At 47.3% G+C, this 17115-nt stretch overlaps 1 protein-coding gene across 2 annotated transcripts in view; it reads left to right on the top strand.

The window, feature by feature from the left end:
- The window catches only part of TXNDC16 (thioredoxin domain containing 16), a 54468-nt gene extending 42164 nt beyond the window's left edge, over nucleotides 1–12304 (top strand). For both annotated transcript variants that reach the window (XM_066630001.1, XM_066629994.1), the window contains exons 17-21: nucleotides 2823–2907; nucleotides 3472–3616; nucleotides 4273–4433; nucleotides 6484–6677; nucleotides 10925–12304. In XM_066630001.1, the coding sequence (XP_066486098.1) occupies nucleotides 2823–2907; nucleotides 3472–3616; nucleotides 4273–4433; nucleotides 6484–6677; nucleotides 10925–11202 (863 nt within the window). In that variant the 3' untranslated portion in view covers nucleotides 11203–12304. The remainder of the gene's footprint in view (nucleotides 1–2822; nucleotides 2908–3471; nucleotides 3617–4272; nucleotides 4434–6483; nucleotides 6678–10924) is intronic.
- Nucleotides 12305–17115: the final 4811 nt, after the last annotated feature.

Below are 17115 nucleotides of genomic sequence, written 5' to 3'. Positions count from 1 at the left end.
TAGCAAGCTACCCTGTCTAGATGAGGGGAGAAGTTTGGCCTGCTGCATATTGAGTTTCCAACCATGAAGATACTTCCATGATGCAGAGCAGGTCTGGACGCTGTGCAGCTCGTTTGGCCTTTGCTAGGATTGGGACCGATCTGCATTGTGCAGTTGTGTGTTGAAAGGATCCTTAAGTTACAGTCTATATAAAAAGAGGACTTCCAAGTTGGAAGATCCCACTGAGGTTTCAGGGATGTTGGAAAGTAGTTCAGTGCTTTGGAAGGCACCAGCACATTGTTCCCAGCTGCTCTGCAATTCCAGCACAAGGTGGCATTAAGATTTCAGACTGCAGGGGAAAGGAGGTGTGTAATTTGGAATGCTCCTCCATGCAGGAAAGTCCCTGCATTTAGTGAATGAGTCCCCCCAGGGACAGAGGTACACTAAGCCCTTCTCTCTGTTATGCTTTACTGTGTTGGTTTGGGGTATGGACAGAGTGATGCAGGGGATGGACAGAGTGGATAGGGAGATGCTCTTTACACTCTCACATAATACCAGAACCAGGGGACATCCACTAAAATTGAGTGTTGGGCGGGTTAGGACAGACATCTCCTTGTCTGTGGAACTCCTTGCCACAGGATGTGGTGCTGGCGTCTAGCCTAGACGCCTTTAAAAGGGGATTGGACAAGTTTCTGGAGGAAAAATCCATTATGGGGTACAAGCCATGATGTGTATGCGCAACCTCCTGATTTTAGAAATGGGTTATGTCAGAATGCCAGATGCAAGGGAGGGCACCAGGATGAGGTCTCTTGTTATCTGGTGTGCTCCCCTGGGCATTTGGTGGGCCGCTGTGAGATACAGGAAGCTGGACTAGATGGGCCTATGGCCTGATCCAGTGTGGCTGTTCTTATGTTCTTATGGTATTTTTTAAAACTTGAGAACTTTAAAAAAAAAAAAAAAAAAAGGTTGCTGCCCCTTGTGCAGTCTGAAGTGGCCCAGCCCAGTGGTGTAGCTTGCGAGGGGTGGGGGGGCGGTTCGCCCCAGGTACCAGTCGGGGGGTGATACCACAAATGACCCAACATTGCTAACATCATGGAGGTTATGAATAGCCCCATCATGCTATATACTGTTGGATGTGGAATATCCAGCAGAATGCAGTGCAAAAACCCGGGGTAGAATATCTGCTTTCCATCAAAAGTTATGGCCATCAAACCGGAAACCAAAAAATGCATGGAGCCCTATGGGAAGTGAAACCAAGCCATATCGTGCATTTACTCGTGAGTAGGCACACTTGTCTTAGTCCATTGGAAAGGGCAGGCTGAGAGGAATCCAAGGACACCAGAATGGTTTCTATCCAATGAAAGAAGCATCCAAAAAACACCTAAGAAGGAAGCCCCCCCAGCAGATGATTGTATTGAGCCCTATGGAAAGTGAAAGTAAGCCACATGGTCGTGTTTACTAGCGAGTAAGCAAACATGCCTTGGTTGCTGGTCAAGTCAGGCAAATGCGAATGCAAGGCTAGCTTCATGGTCCCAATTTGATGAAAGTGGAGCTCAACAAATGCTCCAGAAAGCAGCACCCCCCCACACACACACAAAGAATAAAACAGAGGCTTGAGCTGATAAGGTCAATTTTTATTTGTTTTTAGACTTGAAAAGCCAGGTGGGTCTTGATAGTAATAAGCTTGAAATATAAGAACTTGCACTGAACTGGGCTCTGGGGAGGGCTGAAAATTTCACTGATATTTTTGTGGGGGGATGATTGCAGGCAGGCTACAGAGAAAATTCACAGTGAAACAGGGATGGCTTTCCCTTATTTATTTGTTTTTCTTTAATTATTATTCATTTCATTTTGCTTGATGATGTCACTTCCAGCCGTGACATCACTTCCAGTGGGTCCTGGACAGATTGTCATTCTAAAAAGTGGGTCCCAGTGTTAAAAGTTGGAGTACCACTGACTTAACTCAAAACAGGTCAATTAGATATTCTTGTGGGGGGGGGGGGATGAGGCCCTGGTGAACAAAATTCTAGAAATCATGGCTTTTGGGAATAATACCATCATATACCACTTGATGCAGAATTTCATCCATTGCTTGTGGGGAAATATTCACTGCATTTGTTTTCTGGCCATTATTATTCATTTCATGTCATGACTATTACTTTCTCTCAGTCTCACCTACCTCACAGGGTTGTTGTGAGGACAAAATAAGGGTAGCAACCATGTACACCACCCTGAGCTGCTTAGAGGAGGGTGGTATAAAAATGAGAATGAATAATTAATTAATTAATTAAGTAAGTAATTACAAATTAATAATTAATTAATTATGTCATACGGGGTGACAAAAATTTATGGACCCCGGGTGTCAAATGACCTAGCTAAGCCATTGGCTCAGCCTGGAACCTAGTCCATCCTCATGTTCTGTGAAATGGACAGAGTGGCAGTGGTGTAGTTAGAGGGGGTGCGAAGCACTGTGTTTTGCAGGGAGCCTCGCCGCAGCATGCAAGCAGCCTCTCCCCTCCCCTTTCGGAGCCATTTCAGGTGGCGGGAGCAAAGCATTCACCTCTATTTTGCTCCCCCTACCCAGAATGGCTCTGAAGGGGAGGGGGAGGGCCACTTGCATGCTGCGGTGCGGCTCCCTGCCAAACATAGTGCTTTGCACCCCCCTAGCTGCGCCACTGCAGATCATCTCTGGTACGATTTGCACTACTCCTTTCCCATGATACGTGTATGCTGGAATCTGTGCACATCTTTCTGTTTCCGGCCAGGCCTCGTACAGTGTGCTGAGAGGGAAAATCACCCCTTCTGTCATATTTACATCTCTCTTTATTTGTATCTTTTGACAGAGAGAGATGCTTTCATTGAAGCTGGAACTGCCCTAAATGGATATATAAGGACTGGGATCTACTGTGAAGATGATGCTGCAGTTCTGTACGTTGGTTGCCTTGAACTTGGTGTTGTGCATCTTGGCCGGTCTAACTTGGATGTGCGTGTCAGAGCCAGACTGGGGGTGTGGGTGGCTGCGCTCAAATTCGGATCCACGCAGTGCACATTCAGCGATTCAGAGGCTTGGAGCTGGCAGGGCTGTTCCACTGATTGACAAAGGTGGAAGGCCAGGATCCTAGTATTTACACTTGGCCTGGCCAATCCAAGGGCTTCATACTGCTTGCCAATGACAGGGTCTGCTGCTGCGCACTGCTGTCACCCTCTGTGTCTGAAGGAGTCTCTGGCATCTGAACACCTTCCTGTCTTTTTCCCAAGTGGCAGACTGATGTGTGTATGCATTCTCCTGTGTGCCAGTTTCAAGCAATGGTGACCTGGATTCAGCTCAGTTTATTCAGTGCTGCTGTTTTGTCTGGTTTGGATGCATGGCTTGCAACATAGTTAGTGGCAGTGCGGAACCCCACAACTCTCCATTGTTTGCCTGCCCATTTGTTCTTCCATGTTTAAGTATTTTAATGAATTTTTGAAATGTGTTTCTTATTCTTTTTTCAGCTCCCATAAATATAACTTCCCTCTACCAGCGTTGCTGCTAGCCAGGTCAGATAAGGACACTCGGAAGAGGAGCATCATCCAACTCCCAAAGTACAGCACACAAGACATTGTGGAAGTCATTCGCGATGCATTGCTGGAACCATTTGTAAGCACAATTCCTACCTTTGGTCTAAGGTAGGGGGTTGGCAACCTACAGCCCATGGTCTGGATCTGGTCTGCTGCCTAAGGTCAACTGGCCCATGTGGAGCTTGGCTTTGGAGATAAAGCCTCCCGCACAATTTGTTGTGCACCAGGCAGGAAACGGCATAGTCACCTGCTCAGGCTACGCTGCACAGGGACTCTGTGAGGCTTGACAGGCAGCTCTGCTGTTCCCTGTCCGGCGCATGGCAAATTGTGTGGGAGTCTCGCTTCCTAAGGCAAGTTCCACACGGTCACTTACAGGAGCTTGGCAATTCGGAAGTTCAGCTATGACATCATGGCAAATGTCTGGCCCCTTTGCTGGAAAGATTGCCAACCCTGGACTAAAGGGATTGTGGTCCATCAACTATGTTTCTGTCTGCCTGCTGTGATGCCTGATTTTGTGCACAGCTTTGAAGAGAACATGCAGTCCTTTTTGTGGCTGAGTGGCAGAGAGAAGTTCAATAGATCTGGCTTCTCCCATCACTGCAGCAGGGGAAAATAATCCACCCTGACTAAAACATCTCTCCAGTGCATAGCTATTAAAATGTAAGACCTCTCTTTGGTTTTGGAGTTCACATTCCTTTTTCCATAATATCGCCACCTTTTCCCCCCCTGTTGCAGCCAGAAATCACAGTGGAAAATCTTCCAGAGTATTTCCAGCTGCAAAAACCCTTGCTCATCTTCTTCAGCAACGGGACTCTGAGTGAAAAGGACCAAAAAGAAATGCAGCATCTGGCTGAAGATGACGACCACCAGGTCTTCGTTGCTTGCTGGCTGAATTTGTGAGTAAACGGAATACTTGACTTCTGTTTCGATTCGTGACTCACAATGAGATTGTTTTTTTCTTTCAAAGCCCAGGTTCCGTAAGAAGCCGAGGATCCAAGTGAACCAGCAGCAGCTGTGTAGGATCCAGCCTTCAATATCATCACTGACAACTGCAGCTCACGTCACTGTTTACAGCATGAAGTAAACAAACGTGTTGAGGCTGCCTGTTTTTCATAAATGATATATTTTAGACTTGGTAAGATGTTGCTGAATGGACTATCTAGCAAAATGGACTCTTGCATTCCTAGCTACCTGGCATCTCCTCCTTGGGCTGTAGGTCATCTCTTTAAGTGGTTCAGAAACATGGTATTTTCTTTTTAATTACGTTTTAGTACTTGGATGGGAGACCACTTGGGAATACCGGGTGCTGTAAGCTTATGCCATAGTCTTTCGAGACTGAAGGTTGCCAACCACCACGTTTTATTGAAATCAAGGGAGAAAATAAAGCTTCATTGAACAAATCCTTGGCAGGAAGCAATGGGTGGTCTGTAGCAGAAATGGCTGTGACATGGAAGAGAGGTAACCTCTGCGTAAAGCTGAAATGTGAGGGATAAATGTTAAGAGTTGCAACCCTTTGTCTGGTAAAGAGTTGTATGGAACCTTGGATGAGCAGGCACACAAAACAGCATACACCAGCAGAGTTCTTTGAATGCAGTGGTTATATTTCAGAGCAATATCACAGGTAGAGTAATCAGTAAACAGTCCTAGTCAGCACAATGAGCAGTCAGTCCATAAACAACAAATCCAAATCACTTTTCCAAGATACACAGTCAAAGTTCATTCCATGGTCAATAACAACATGTATATACTCACATCCAGCCTCCCAAGTTACTGGCAGGAGTTCAGTAGTCTCCTACTACACTCCTACTGCTGCACTGGAAGCTCAACAGACCAAACATTAAGTAGTTGGAGTGGCCAATCAGTGTAGGCTAAGCCACACCCAGGGTGAGGCAGTCACAGTCCTGCTGACTCCAGCAATCTGCACCTGTTCCTGAACCACTTTGTTGGCTGTGTTTCTGCCTTATCCAGAACATAGACCTGACAATAAACACTGCTAGGATTCACATGGTAGTAATTGTTGATGATGACAGAGTCATCCTGACAGCCTAATCCTGTGCATGTCTACTCAGAAGTAAATCCCACTGAGTTCCATAGGACCTACTCCCAGATAAGTGTGTACAGGATTGTAACCTAGCAGCCCAAGCCTAGCGTTCTGGCAGTGCAAGGTCCTGCACAGCTGTTGCAAAATGCATTTGTACTGTGTTTGTAGTGAAACTGGAAGTCCCACACTTCTGGGGTTCACAGCAGCATTTGAGGAGCGCCCTAAGGGGTTTGGGGGTGTTTGTTTTATAGTGCAGAGGCAATGGATCCCAGGTGGCAGGTGGCACCCCTGATTATGGATAATAGTCTGTGTGGTTTTGTCACTCTTGTTTATTGTAGACAGCAACTAGGACTCACCCAAAATGCCCCCCCCAACTAACAGTGGCGCATTTCTGCAATGTTTTAGAGGAGGCTGAAGTAGATGAAAGAGATGGTGCCCTTGTTGCACCCACTCATGTGCTGCCGGGGATGATGGACTCACCAGAGCTCAGGAGAGGGCTGGTCCTCTAATAATAACGGTATTCCAAACAAGTTCTTTTGTTTTGGCACCACTTGCTGTAGAATAAAGATGCTCAGAGGGCAGTTTCAGGAGCAAGCTGGTGCCTGTATCTCAGTGTGGGAACAGTCAGAACTTTTTGGTTTTGCTGCTTTTAATCAAATCGAAGTAGCCAAAGGGCAGCAGAAACATGATCCTTTTGGGATTCAGCACAAATGTTCTGGCCTTCATTACTTAGAAGTTCCTGTTATGGAGCAACTGGACTCAAATTCTTCTGGATGAAACTGCATGCAGGATCAGGGAGCAAAGTCTGGATGCTTCTCAAATGTCTGTTAAGTGGCCCTTTAGATCAGAGCTCTTTGGTTTTTCAGTCACTGCTGCTGATTAATGTGCTGGTCTTCTAAACACAGCCAAAGGACTCCAGTGGGCAGAGGGATCCTCCAGGCCTATTTTGGACAACCTCTTCCTCCCTTGCCGCTTCTCATCTGGGTCGACCTCCATTCCAGGGGCCAAGTGTTCAGATTTCCTCCGGATCAGCCTGTTACTGTCGCAAACGTCCAAGCTTGGATTGAAAAGCTGACCTCTGGCCTGCAGGTTCCAAGCAGTGAGTATGAGGCGGAGTAGAGTCTGCTAAGCAAGACATTTTGCTCTCTGGTTCTGGTCCTGCTAGTCCTTGTAACTTTGAGTGGGACAAGCACAAATAGCGACACGGCATGAAATATCTTGGGTTTCTGCAGGCCGTATTCTGGCGTTTGGCTGAGCACTGTGTTTATATCAGAGCAAGGATTCTTTTTTTTCTAAATGGCTCTCTGTATCCGGTCATTCCCCTAAGCTTACGTGCCCCGCAGCGTCATTGCAGACTTGACTCTTATGATAAATTAGACTCATACAGGGAAATTCCAACCCTGTGTCTGCAGCTGAAGGGCCGTTTTCCTAGTAATTCAGTGGAGTAGCTAGAGGGGTTGCAAAGCACGTTTTGCAGGGAGCCTCACCGCAGCATGCAAGCGGCTCCCTCCCTCTCCTTTTGGAGCCATTCCAGGTGGTGTAATAATAATATAATAATATACAGTATTTATATACCGCCTTTCTTGGTCTTTATTCAAGACTTTATTCAAGGCGGTTTACACAGGCAGGCTTATTAAATCCACGCAGGGATTTTTACAAATTGAAAGAAGGTTCTCTCTTTCAAGAACCACCACATTCAAGGTGTTACACTCCGATCTGGTTTAACATTCTGGCCTCCATCCTCCCACGCTCCGAGCAGATGGAACAGCTCAGCTGCAGCTTGCCAGCTGCTTCAAGGTCGCACGGTGCCGGTGGCCTCGAACTGGCGACCTTGTGGATGTTAATCTTCAGGCAAATGGAGGCTCTACCCTCTAGACCAGACCTCCTGCCCAAACAAAATGTAACAAAATGGAGGCATACCAAGCTGGAGAGAGAGGCCCCCAAGCTAGAGTGAAAGGCCAACTTTTGTCCCAGTATGGATCACCTGCAACTGGTATTTGGAGGCAGACTCTGAGAACATAAGAACAGCCCCACTGGATCAGGCCATAGGCCCATCTAGTCCAGCTTCCTGTATCTGACAGCGGCCCACCAAATGCCCCAGGGAGCACACTCTGGATCTGGAGGTAGCCCACAGCCATCATGACTAGGAGCCAGTGACAGGCCTCTGGTCTCCTTTTGAAGCCATATCAGCTAATAGCCATGAACACATCTTGTAGCAGTGAATTCCACAGACTAATTATGCATGGTGTGATGAAGGATGTCCTTGTCCAACCTGAATCTCCTACCCATCATTTTCATTGGATGAAAATGTTCTAGTATAGTTCTAGTACTGTAAGATCTACTAAAATGTCCCAACACAGGGCTCCCTTTCTGGGAAACCCTCCCTGGTGAAAGAAGAGAATCAGCTCTCTGTTAGGTCTGTGCAGAGTGCGAAGACACCCTCAAAATCCGTCTCTGGTTTCTTTCTCTGCTGTTTCACAGCCCAGTCCTATCCTCGGTGGCTCTGCTGGGTGCAGCAGTGCCAAAATGGCTACTGCTGCATCCAGTGTCACTGCCAGGGCTGCTGGAAGCCTCCTAAGCGGAAGGGTACTTTCGTCCCCTTCCCCCGAGTAAGGGTGCAGGGACCACAATGGGTCTCCTCCATGCTGTGCTGGCTATTTTGTCAGTGCAGACTCGAGGAGCCCCACGTCAGGCTTTTCAGTCCAATACAGAAGATAGGATCGGCAGAGCAGGGCTCTGCTGGTCCCACCCCCTCCCTCCCCAGTTCCTTCCCCCACCCCAGAACATCTCCCCCGTCCCCTCTGCTCGGAGCTCCTATGTTTGCAACACCTAGCACCAGCACTGAGGTTTGTTAGGATTGGGCCCTCACTCTGATCGCTCCCTCATCAGGGTCCCTGTTTGCTCTATGAATGATGGTCACCACAACAAGAACCTTAGAGAGTCTTCTGGTACCTTGTTGGTCTGATCCTAAATGGCCTCTCCAGTTTTGCTATCTGTTTGATAGGCAGGGGCCCTTTCAGCAAATTGTTGTCAGCAACTGTTACCCTACACATGCCCAATCTTGTCTGATCTCGGAAGCTAAGCAGGGTCAGGCCTGGTTAGCACTTGGATGGGAGACCGCCTAGGAATACCAGGTGCTGTAGGCTTCTACCATAGTCTTTGGAGACTGCAGGTTGCCAACCATCTCCCTATACTGAACACTATCTCCTGATCTCGTCTGATCTCGGAAGCTAAGCAGGGTCAGGCCTGGTTAGTACTTGGATGGGAGACGGCCTGGGAATACCGGGTGCTGTAGGCTTATACCATGATCTCGGAAGCTAAGCAGGGTCAGGCCTGGTTAATATTTGGATGGGAGACCGCCTGGGAATACCGGGTACTGTAGGCTTCTACCATGATCTCGGAAGCTAAGCAGGGTCAGGCCTGGTTAGTACTTGGATGGGAGACCGCCTGGGAATACCGGGTGCTGTAGGCTTCTACCATAGTCTTTCGAGACTGAAGGTTGCCAACCATTTTTTGTTTTAAATGTAGGGAGGGAGCAATTTTCAAGCAGAGCTGAAATTGGGATGAAACTGCAGACTTCCCTGGTAGCCACAGCATTGATGCCTCCCCTACAGCTGCCACATAGCATCAATTGAAGGAGGCTTCTGGGGGAACCTGTTTCAGAATTTCTCAATTACTAGTGGCTTTCTTATTGCATCCCTTTTTTTGGTCTTTTTTAAGTTGTTTACCAAGAAATAGAATGGCTTTAGTGGACGCCTTTCAAATTGGGACAGAACAAATGATAATTTATCCACCAGAGGGAGGCAAAAGCTCACCCTCTCTCTTTTCCATGTAGGGAAAATGTGGTCAAAGTTTTCAGCTACTCAAGAATGTCATGTGGCTGTTGTGTGCTTGGTGGATGTTACAAATGGAGCACTGAATCCCAATTTTTTATTAGACAGGGAGCAGTGGGAAAACTTTAGAGAAATAATATTTTATCATGAGCCTGTAACTGTCCTTCTGACTCCTCCCCCCAGAGTGTTCTGTTGACTCTTGTCTGTCTTGGCAACATAACAGGCAACATAACAGGGCTGCATCCTGAATTAGATTCTTGTGGCATTGGTGAGAGCTGCCAGTAGATACTGGTTGCATTGGGAGCAGTGGCCTAGAGTGGGCTGTGACTTTCATGCCCTGTCTGTGGGCTTCCCAGAAGCATCAGGGCAACTTCTCTGGGGAAGAGGATGCTGGACACAGTGGGCCTGTGGTCTGATCCTGTAAGGCTCTTAGTATATTTTGATTGATAGGCAGGAAACTTATGGAAGGGTCCTACAACATCATCTAGTCCAACCCCCTTCCTGTAGCAGGAAAAACTCCTAGCGCAGGGTCTCTAAACTTTTTGGCCAGAGGGCCACATGAAATATCTGGCACAGTGCTGAGGGCGGGGAAAAAAATTTAAGTATAAAATTTAAATAAATAAATTAGAGATGGAACTTAGATGAATGAATAAATGAATGAGTGGGCTCATTCACTCAGCCTCTCCGGCCCTCAGAACACCCTTCAGATGCAATCAGAGTCTCCTCCCAGCTGCTAAAAGGAGCCAAACAGTGGGGTAGCTGTATTGGGAACGCTCGCTTCTCCTGGCCTCTCCACACTCCCTCTCGCCCGGCTGAGCGCGTGGCAGCAGAGTGTGGGCGCTGAGGCCTCCTCCGCCGCCAACCCATGGTCCCCACTACAGGGCGCTTCCCCACTCTCCCTCTCGCCTGCCTAAGGTTAAAGGGAGCCAAACAGAGGGGTCCTGCATGCCCCCAAGAATGAGGGAGCAGCACCTGAAAATCTCCAAGCAGGCTTCTCTTTCCTTTGAATGGGGCTGCGCAGCAGCACGCTCACAGAGGAAAAGCGGCACGCTGCCTGCCCTGCGCATGTGCAAGCCGCTCTTTCTGTTTGTTTACTCTGTGCCTGGAAGCCTAAAATAGCTCCCCAAGGGTCTGTTTGCCCTTTCTCAAAATGGCTCTACATGGGTCTACTTGCCCGTTCTCAAAATGGCTCTGCCTGGGTCTACTTGCCCTTTTTCAAGATGGCAGCCTCCATCTTATCACGACCCACCAGAAATTCAATCGCAACCCACCGAGTGGGTCACGACCCACAGTTTGAGAATCTCTGTTGTACAGGGTATGGACAGACAGGGGAGGGCTGTTTCCTTCATGCCCTGCTTGTGGATCTGTCTGATTGGCCATTACCGGAAGCAAGATGAACGGCTAGATGAACTTTTGATCTGGTGATCCAACTGGGCTCTTCCTGTGTTCTTGGGAACCTGAAACCAAGTGCTGTTCCCCTTGTAAGTACTTTGTTTCCTGGTCTGTTTTCCAGCCATCTTGTCCGATGAAGATTGGCAGCCCCGCCTTCCTGCCTATGACTTCCTGAGCATGATGGAGCCCACGCTGCCCGAGTTTACCATTTACAGCCACAGGAGTGTGAGTGCCCACCCAAAAGAGGAGGCAGTCCTGGGAGAAAAGAAGGCAGATGTGATGAAAGACGAGCCTGTGGCTGGTCCTTCCCTGATGGAGCTGACTGGAGGGGACTTGCGAGGGACAGCCCCACGTCTGGCAGCGAGGGAGAAACGAGCCAAGGGCCATGCGGAGTTATGATCCTCTCCCTGACTCCGGAATCATAGAAGGCTCTGGAAGCAGAAGGGAGCATCCCTAGAAAGTGAGGTGTGGCTTCTTTCTACATCTTTGCCAGCAGAGGTTCTATGCACAGGGCTAACTTTAGGACAAGAGGTTCCTTTGCATGAACATGTTTTGAGAGAGTAGAAATGGCTCTTCAGCAACCTGGATTATGAATCCAAAGGACAAATGAGCAGTGGCTGGCGTTAATGTGACAGACTTGAGGATGTGCCCAAAGACGTTTGTCTTAAGGAAGAGCAGCTGAGCAAAACATCAAAGATGTTGATGGATAGTTGAGAAAAGGCAGCCAGCCTGGAAACAGGACTCTCGCAGGAGGCTACAGATGTGAAGTGTTGTGGTTTCCTGGGAAGGAAATGTGGGTGTCCATTTACGGAGCTTCTGCCTCGTCACTCCAGGAAGCCTCAATAACCTCTCCTCTGAGCATACAGCCCAATGAAAATGAGCCCTTTCATCAGCCAGCCACTCCAGCTGCAGCTCTCTTGGCTTTGCACTTGGGGGTGTGTGGAGTGGGGAAGAGGGTGATTTTTAACTTGCAAGCTGCCTCAAGTTAACAGGGCTATAGTTTGTTGATGCTTCTGTAATTTATGGAGCTTCAGTAAGTTAATGAAATTCATTCTGTGTTTGCTAAGTAGAGGGCGGAGGAGTCTGAGGGAAGGGAGAACTGGGGTTAGAAGGCATTTGCTGTCTGACGTGGTGTGCATGAAGGTAATGCCATGGGGCTCACTACAAGAGAAGAAGAATGGGAGGACCAAAAACCTGAAGGGTATTTGTGGGAGATCCTGGCTGCTGAGAAGAAAAGGGGGGGTAGAAGAAGCAAATATTCGAGGACATTTCGGGAAATGTAACCCATGGCACTTGTATGTGTTTTTGTCAAATGTTCATCTCTTGGATGGGGTTGACTGAAAGGATGTAGTGCATGAATAGTAAGCATGTGCCCTGCAGTGCCATATGAGCCCTTAGGCAAATAAGTGTGTGTGCTTCCCCTGCACGTGGTGTTCCCACTCATTCTTGATTGTTATGGACCATTCATCCTTTGGGGGTTCTGTTCATAATAAACAGAAAATTTTACATGGTCAATGTTTGCTTATTTCCCAGGGACTGTCCCTATTTTCTGGTTGTTTGCCTTTGAGGGATGTGGCCTTAAAATCTTGTTGACCTGCATTGGTAAAAGCTGCAGTTGTCCATCTTCTGCGTTTAGCTCCTTCTCAGAGTCTCCTGAGGTTGCATCTTGGATTGGGGTATTGGCTACATCTTAATGGCTGCATAAACAGGAAATGCCTATTGCTTCAGTTCCAACACACTTTTTTACTCCTTCCTTCTCAGTGGTGGTCTCCTGCAGTCGTCCTGATCTATTCTTTGTTTCATCAAATGCCTCCTCCAATGCAGACCTGCTGAGCTGCTTGTCCAGGCACTTTCCATGCACAAGCACTGAAAAGCTTGTCCACTGTGTTTTCCTTTTTCGATTGAAGACCAAATGAAAGTTGTTAGAAATCTATGATTGCATCTCCTGTATCTTTATATTTTTGTAAAAAGAAGTTAAGGGGAGGGCAGAGGGATTCAGACTGGGGTTGTGGTGGTGGGGAAGAGGGGACTCCCCCTTTCCTCTGTGCTGTTTTCCTGGTAATAATCTGACAGCCCTCCAAGTGGATACAGCCCTGTAAGTAAAGAAAACTTGCATATGGCTGCTTGGGGAGCCCAGTAGATGTGGAAGACAGTGCAGGGGAAGGGCTAGCCCCCACCGGTGGTGTTCTGGTTCTGATCGAAATCTGCTTTCCCATGGCAGGAGCTTAGGACCAGGTACAGTACTACAGAAATGGTACAGGGTCCCAGCAGGTTATTTCAGGTGGAAGTTGTATGCACAGGGAAATGCGAAGATCACCCAGGAATCATCTTCTCACACTGCTCAGCCAGAGCAAGCAAGGCTCTCTGAAGTCGATATGGCTACTCAAGAATAAATTTGCACAACTGCACCTGAAAAGACCCATCAAACATGTAATTCCAAAGAATCTCTGCTCAGAAGGTAGATTCCAGCTCCAAAGGAGTTATTTGCTGCATTGCCTGTGGCCTTGTGGGCGTCCTTTTCCACCGCAGGTAGCACAACCTCTCAATCAGAGACCCAGCAAAGTTGTGAGGGGTTCTTTCAGGCCGGTCCTGCTTTCGAAGTCACTAGTAGAGGTAAGATGCATTAACAGGCCCTGACCAAATGTGGAGGTGGATCTTCTTGAACTGTGTCTACTTGGGGTGCTGGTTGTCTTCGCTCAAGGTGGCCTGTCTGCAGCCAGAACTGGCCTTCAAGTTCTCACACTTTTCTCAGGTTGTTTGTGATCATTATCTGGAATGCAGATTTGGGCATCCACTGGAACCATTTCTCATACTCTCTGTTCCCACTCACTGGGGGTTGGGATCCACCAATGCGTGTGTGTACATTAAGTAAAACAATCTGCTTTCCTGGTTATTCTTGCACTTTGTCAATCCATCCACAGATTATTGAAAGAGGGGACCTCCTCTCTCCAGCGGCGTCTGCTGTTCTTCAACACAGACGCACCCCTGATTCCTGGTCCCCCCTTGTGAAAGTGCCCTGGGCTGTGGTAATGCATACTAAGAGGGGTTTACTGTACAGCAGCTGCTGGGGACAAACCATCAGGTGTGCGTGTGTGTGTGCGTGTGTGACATTGTGTTCTCAGAGTCAGCTCGTCAGTGTCCCTGAGACACCTGGAATATGCCCAGTGGCCACTGCTGGAAATGAAGCTCTGAAGACTGCTCATAACCTAATCCTAACTTCCATTGTTTTAAAAATATGTAAATAAGTGGAGGAAAATACGCTCACACTCTCGCACTGGTATTTCAATATTTGTTGTATGAACAACATACAGGTCTGTCTGAGTGGCTGCCACTTTCCAGAAGCAGCTGGAGCAGTAATGGAGAGACTGACTTATGTCCAGCAGCCTTGACTGGGAGCTAGGAATTCTCCCAAATTTATCCATTTAATCTGCCTAACCATCAGGAACAGAACACAATGCAAACAGTTTTCACACTTTTTCCATACTTGCTGAAGAAACACACATGACTTCTAGCATATTCATCTGGTTTTGTTTTTTTTTAAGAGTGCCTTATCCCCACTAACCTAATGCCTGAGGCAACTGTGTCAGTTGGCCTCAGGAATGGGCCGGCCCTGCTAAGTATTCTGAAATTGATCGCTTTTACTGTAATTAAGATTTAGGGTTTCAGTTCGCCTTTGCATTGGCAGTCAAGCAAGCAGAGTTCATATGAAGGCTGTTACGTTTCATGGGGAGAAAAATCTGTTTGCCTATTAAGGACATTGAAATGCTGGTGTAAATCAGTACAGCATTGGGGCACAAGGCATTCCTTTGGGGAAAATTTTTGTATGGAAAAGGAAATTATAGTATGCTATTATTATTATTGGCATGCTGGAGAACATAAGAAAAGCCCCCCTGGATCAGGCCATAGGCCCATCTAGTCCAGCTTCCTGTATCTCACAGCGGCCCACCAAATGCCCCAGGGAGCACACCAGATCACAAGAGACCTGCATCCTGGCGCCCTCCCTTGCATCTGACATTCTGAATGAGAAACATTCATACATCAGTGCTGTATGTAAAGATGTCTGAAAATGCCCTCCCTTTGTCAATGTTCTCTTCACCGGCTGCTCTGTGAGAATGCACAGGGCCGGCAAGAGGCCTCTCCAACCCACAGTGGCTGTTCAAAAGACCGAGCAAGACGGTGTTTCTGTGTTGTAACATGCCCCCCCCAATCCAGGTCTCTCTGGGGTGGCTTTACCTTTAAGACAAAGATGTTGCACAGTGTACAAGCCTCCATGCTGAGCAACATGATCAGGAGAATCAGGAGACTGTATCACATGGCTGGACTGTACCGCTTTCGACTGGTAAGTGGTGGACCACATATTTGAATGCTAACCTTTGGGGAGAAGTCTCCTCTGCAAGTAGAAAACATAATCTGAGAGAGAAGCATCCTGCCAAGCCTTGCCCATTACATACCTGGTGCAGGAGAATCTCCTGGCAGGCTGGGCTCAAACAGCCTCTGGTGTGCTAACTTTTCGTCTTCCAGCAGTACCTCTGAATCCCAACAGCAGTTGATCACATGTGTCCTTTGCTCCTGTTGCTTCTTTTGCCCCTCCTATGTTGTTTGTGATAATTGGCTGTCCCTGAACTTTTCTCCCTCGGCTGTCACTCCCTCACCTCTTGTAAATTGAGGTTGTTGGCTCCTTGGGGCAGAGATCCGTAGTGTTTATTGCTGATTTTGAATAAATGAAAACATTTCTGCCTTCCAAAAGGGACCTTCTAGGCAGTAAATGAGCACCGTACTATTCATAAAATGATAAAAATAGATGTTACTCTGAAGTGTGCCATGGCTGAGGTGTTAGTACAGTACACTACTAAGATAACGGCACATCTTTCCCCGGTTTTCCCTGCCTTTCGCCTGTTGTCTCCACTCTGTGTTATGAGCTCCACGTGGCAGGCCCTAACCCTCTTATGCTCTATAAAATGCCCTGCATATTTAAAGCACTAGATATATAATAATAAAATAACAAGAATTAATTATAATGGTTATAGGCCCTGACGCTGGGGAAAGAGCACAAAACAGTATCATGCTCTAGGGCAGGGGTGCCCAAACCCCGGCCCTGGGGCCACTTGCGGCCCTCAAGGCCTCTCAATGTGGCCCTCAGGGAGCCCCCAGTCTCCAATGAGCCTCTGGCCCTCCAGTGATTTGCTGGAGACCACACTGGCCCGATGCAACTGCTCTCAGCATAAGGGCGACTGTTTGACTTCTTGCATGAGCTGTGGGATGAGGGCTCCCTCCACTGCTTGTTGTTTCACATCTGTGATGCAGTAGCGGCAGCAAACGAAAGGTCAGCCTTGCTTTGTGCTACGTCTTGAGCTATTGCAAGACCTTCATTCATTCATATAAGTTCATCTTTAACTTATTCATTTATGTAAACTTATGTAAATTTATTCAAATTTTAAATGTAAATTAATTCTTTTTTTCCCCCAGCCCCCCCCCCCGACACACTGTCAGAGAGACGATGTGGCCCTCCTGCCAAAAACTTTGGACACCCCTGCTCTAGGGTATTCAGTTTGTTTCTGTAACCTGAGCCTGGTCTGGTGCTAAAAGAGCTTTTGATTCCTGCATCTCTCAGGGCTGCTTTCTGTGTACTCTCGCCAAGGCACCAGGCTGAATGGGCTTGGAAGAAAAGCTTGGCAGAGGCAGAAATAAGCCTGATGTCTTGATGATGAGCGTGATAGTTCTACCAGTTCTGTGGAGCTGAAGTCTTGTCTTATAAAACATAAATACTGAGTGTGATTAATAGTTTGGACAGATGACTCTTGAAAGCTTTTAGGGCTGCTTGGGGAATTGCTTATCCTATTCATCCACTATTCATTTATTTTAATCCTGGGGAATGACCATAAACATACAGCTACTTTCTATAACTTCTTGGTTGCCTGAGTGAGATTTTGAGAGCTCAGAGCAAAAGATAATACTTGTTTTGGAAGCAGACAGTTCATTTTTTTAAATGTAAGAATTACTAGAGTCATTGTATGAGCTGCTCAGGCCTAATCTGAGTCTCCAGATCCTTTCCAAGGTCCGATGGACGAGACCAAAGGTTCCCTTTATGGGCAACTAGATGTCTCGAGGCATATTTATTTAAAAGATTTTTATACCACTTTTCCATTGCTCAGAGTGGTTCACAACAAAAAATACAATACAAGAATAAAGCAGTTAAAAGCAATGAATAAAAGCATTAAAAACAATTACGATACAGATGCCACCAAAGATATAAAACGAACAGCAAAACAACAGCAACACAATCCTGTAGATATTAATGAAAACACGAATCCA

Source organism: Tiliqua scincoides, chromosome 1 (assembly GCF_035046505.1).
Source record: "Tiliqua scincoides isolate rTilSci1 chromosome 1, rTilSci1.hap2, whole genome shotgun sequence".
Lineage (NCBI taxonomy): Eukaryota > Metazoa > Chordata > Lepidosauria > Squamata > Scincidae > Tiliqua > Tiliqua scincoides.
The sequence above is the reverse complement of the archived record's forward strand: the minus strand, read 5'-3'. Positions and strand labels throughout refer to the sequence as shown.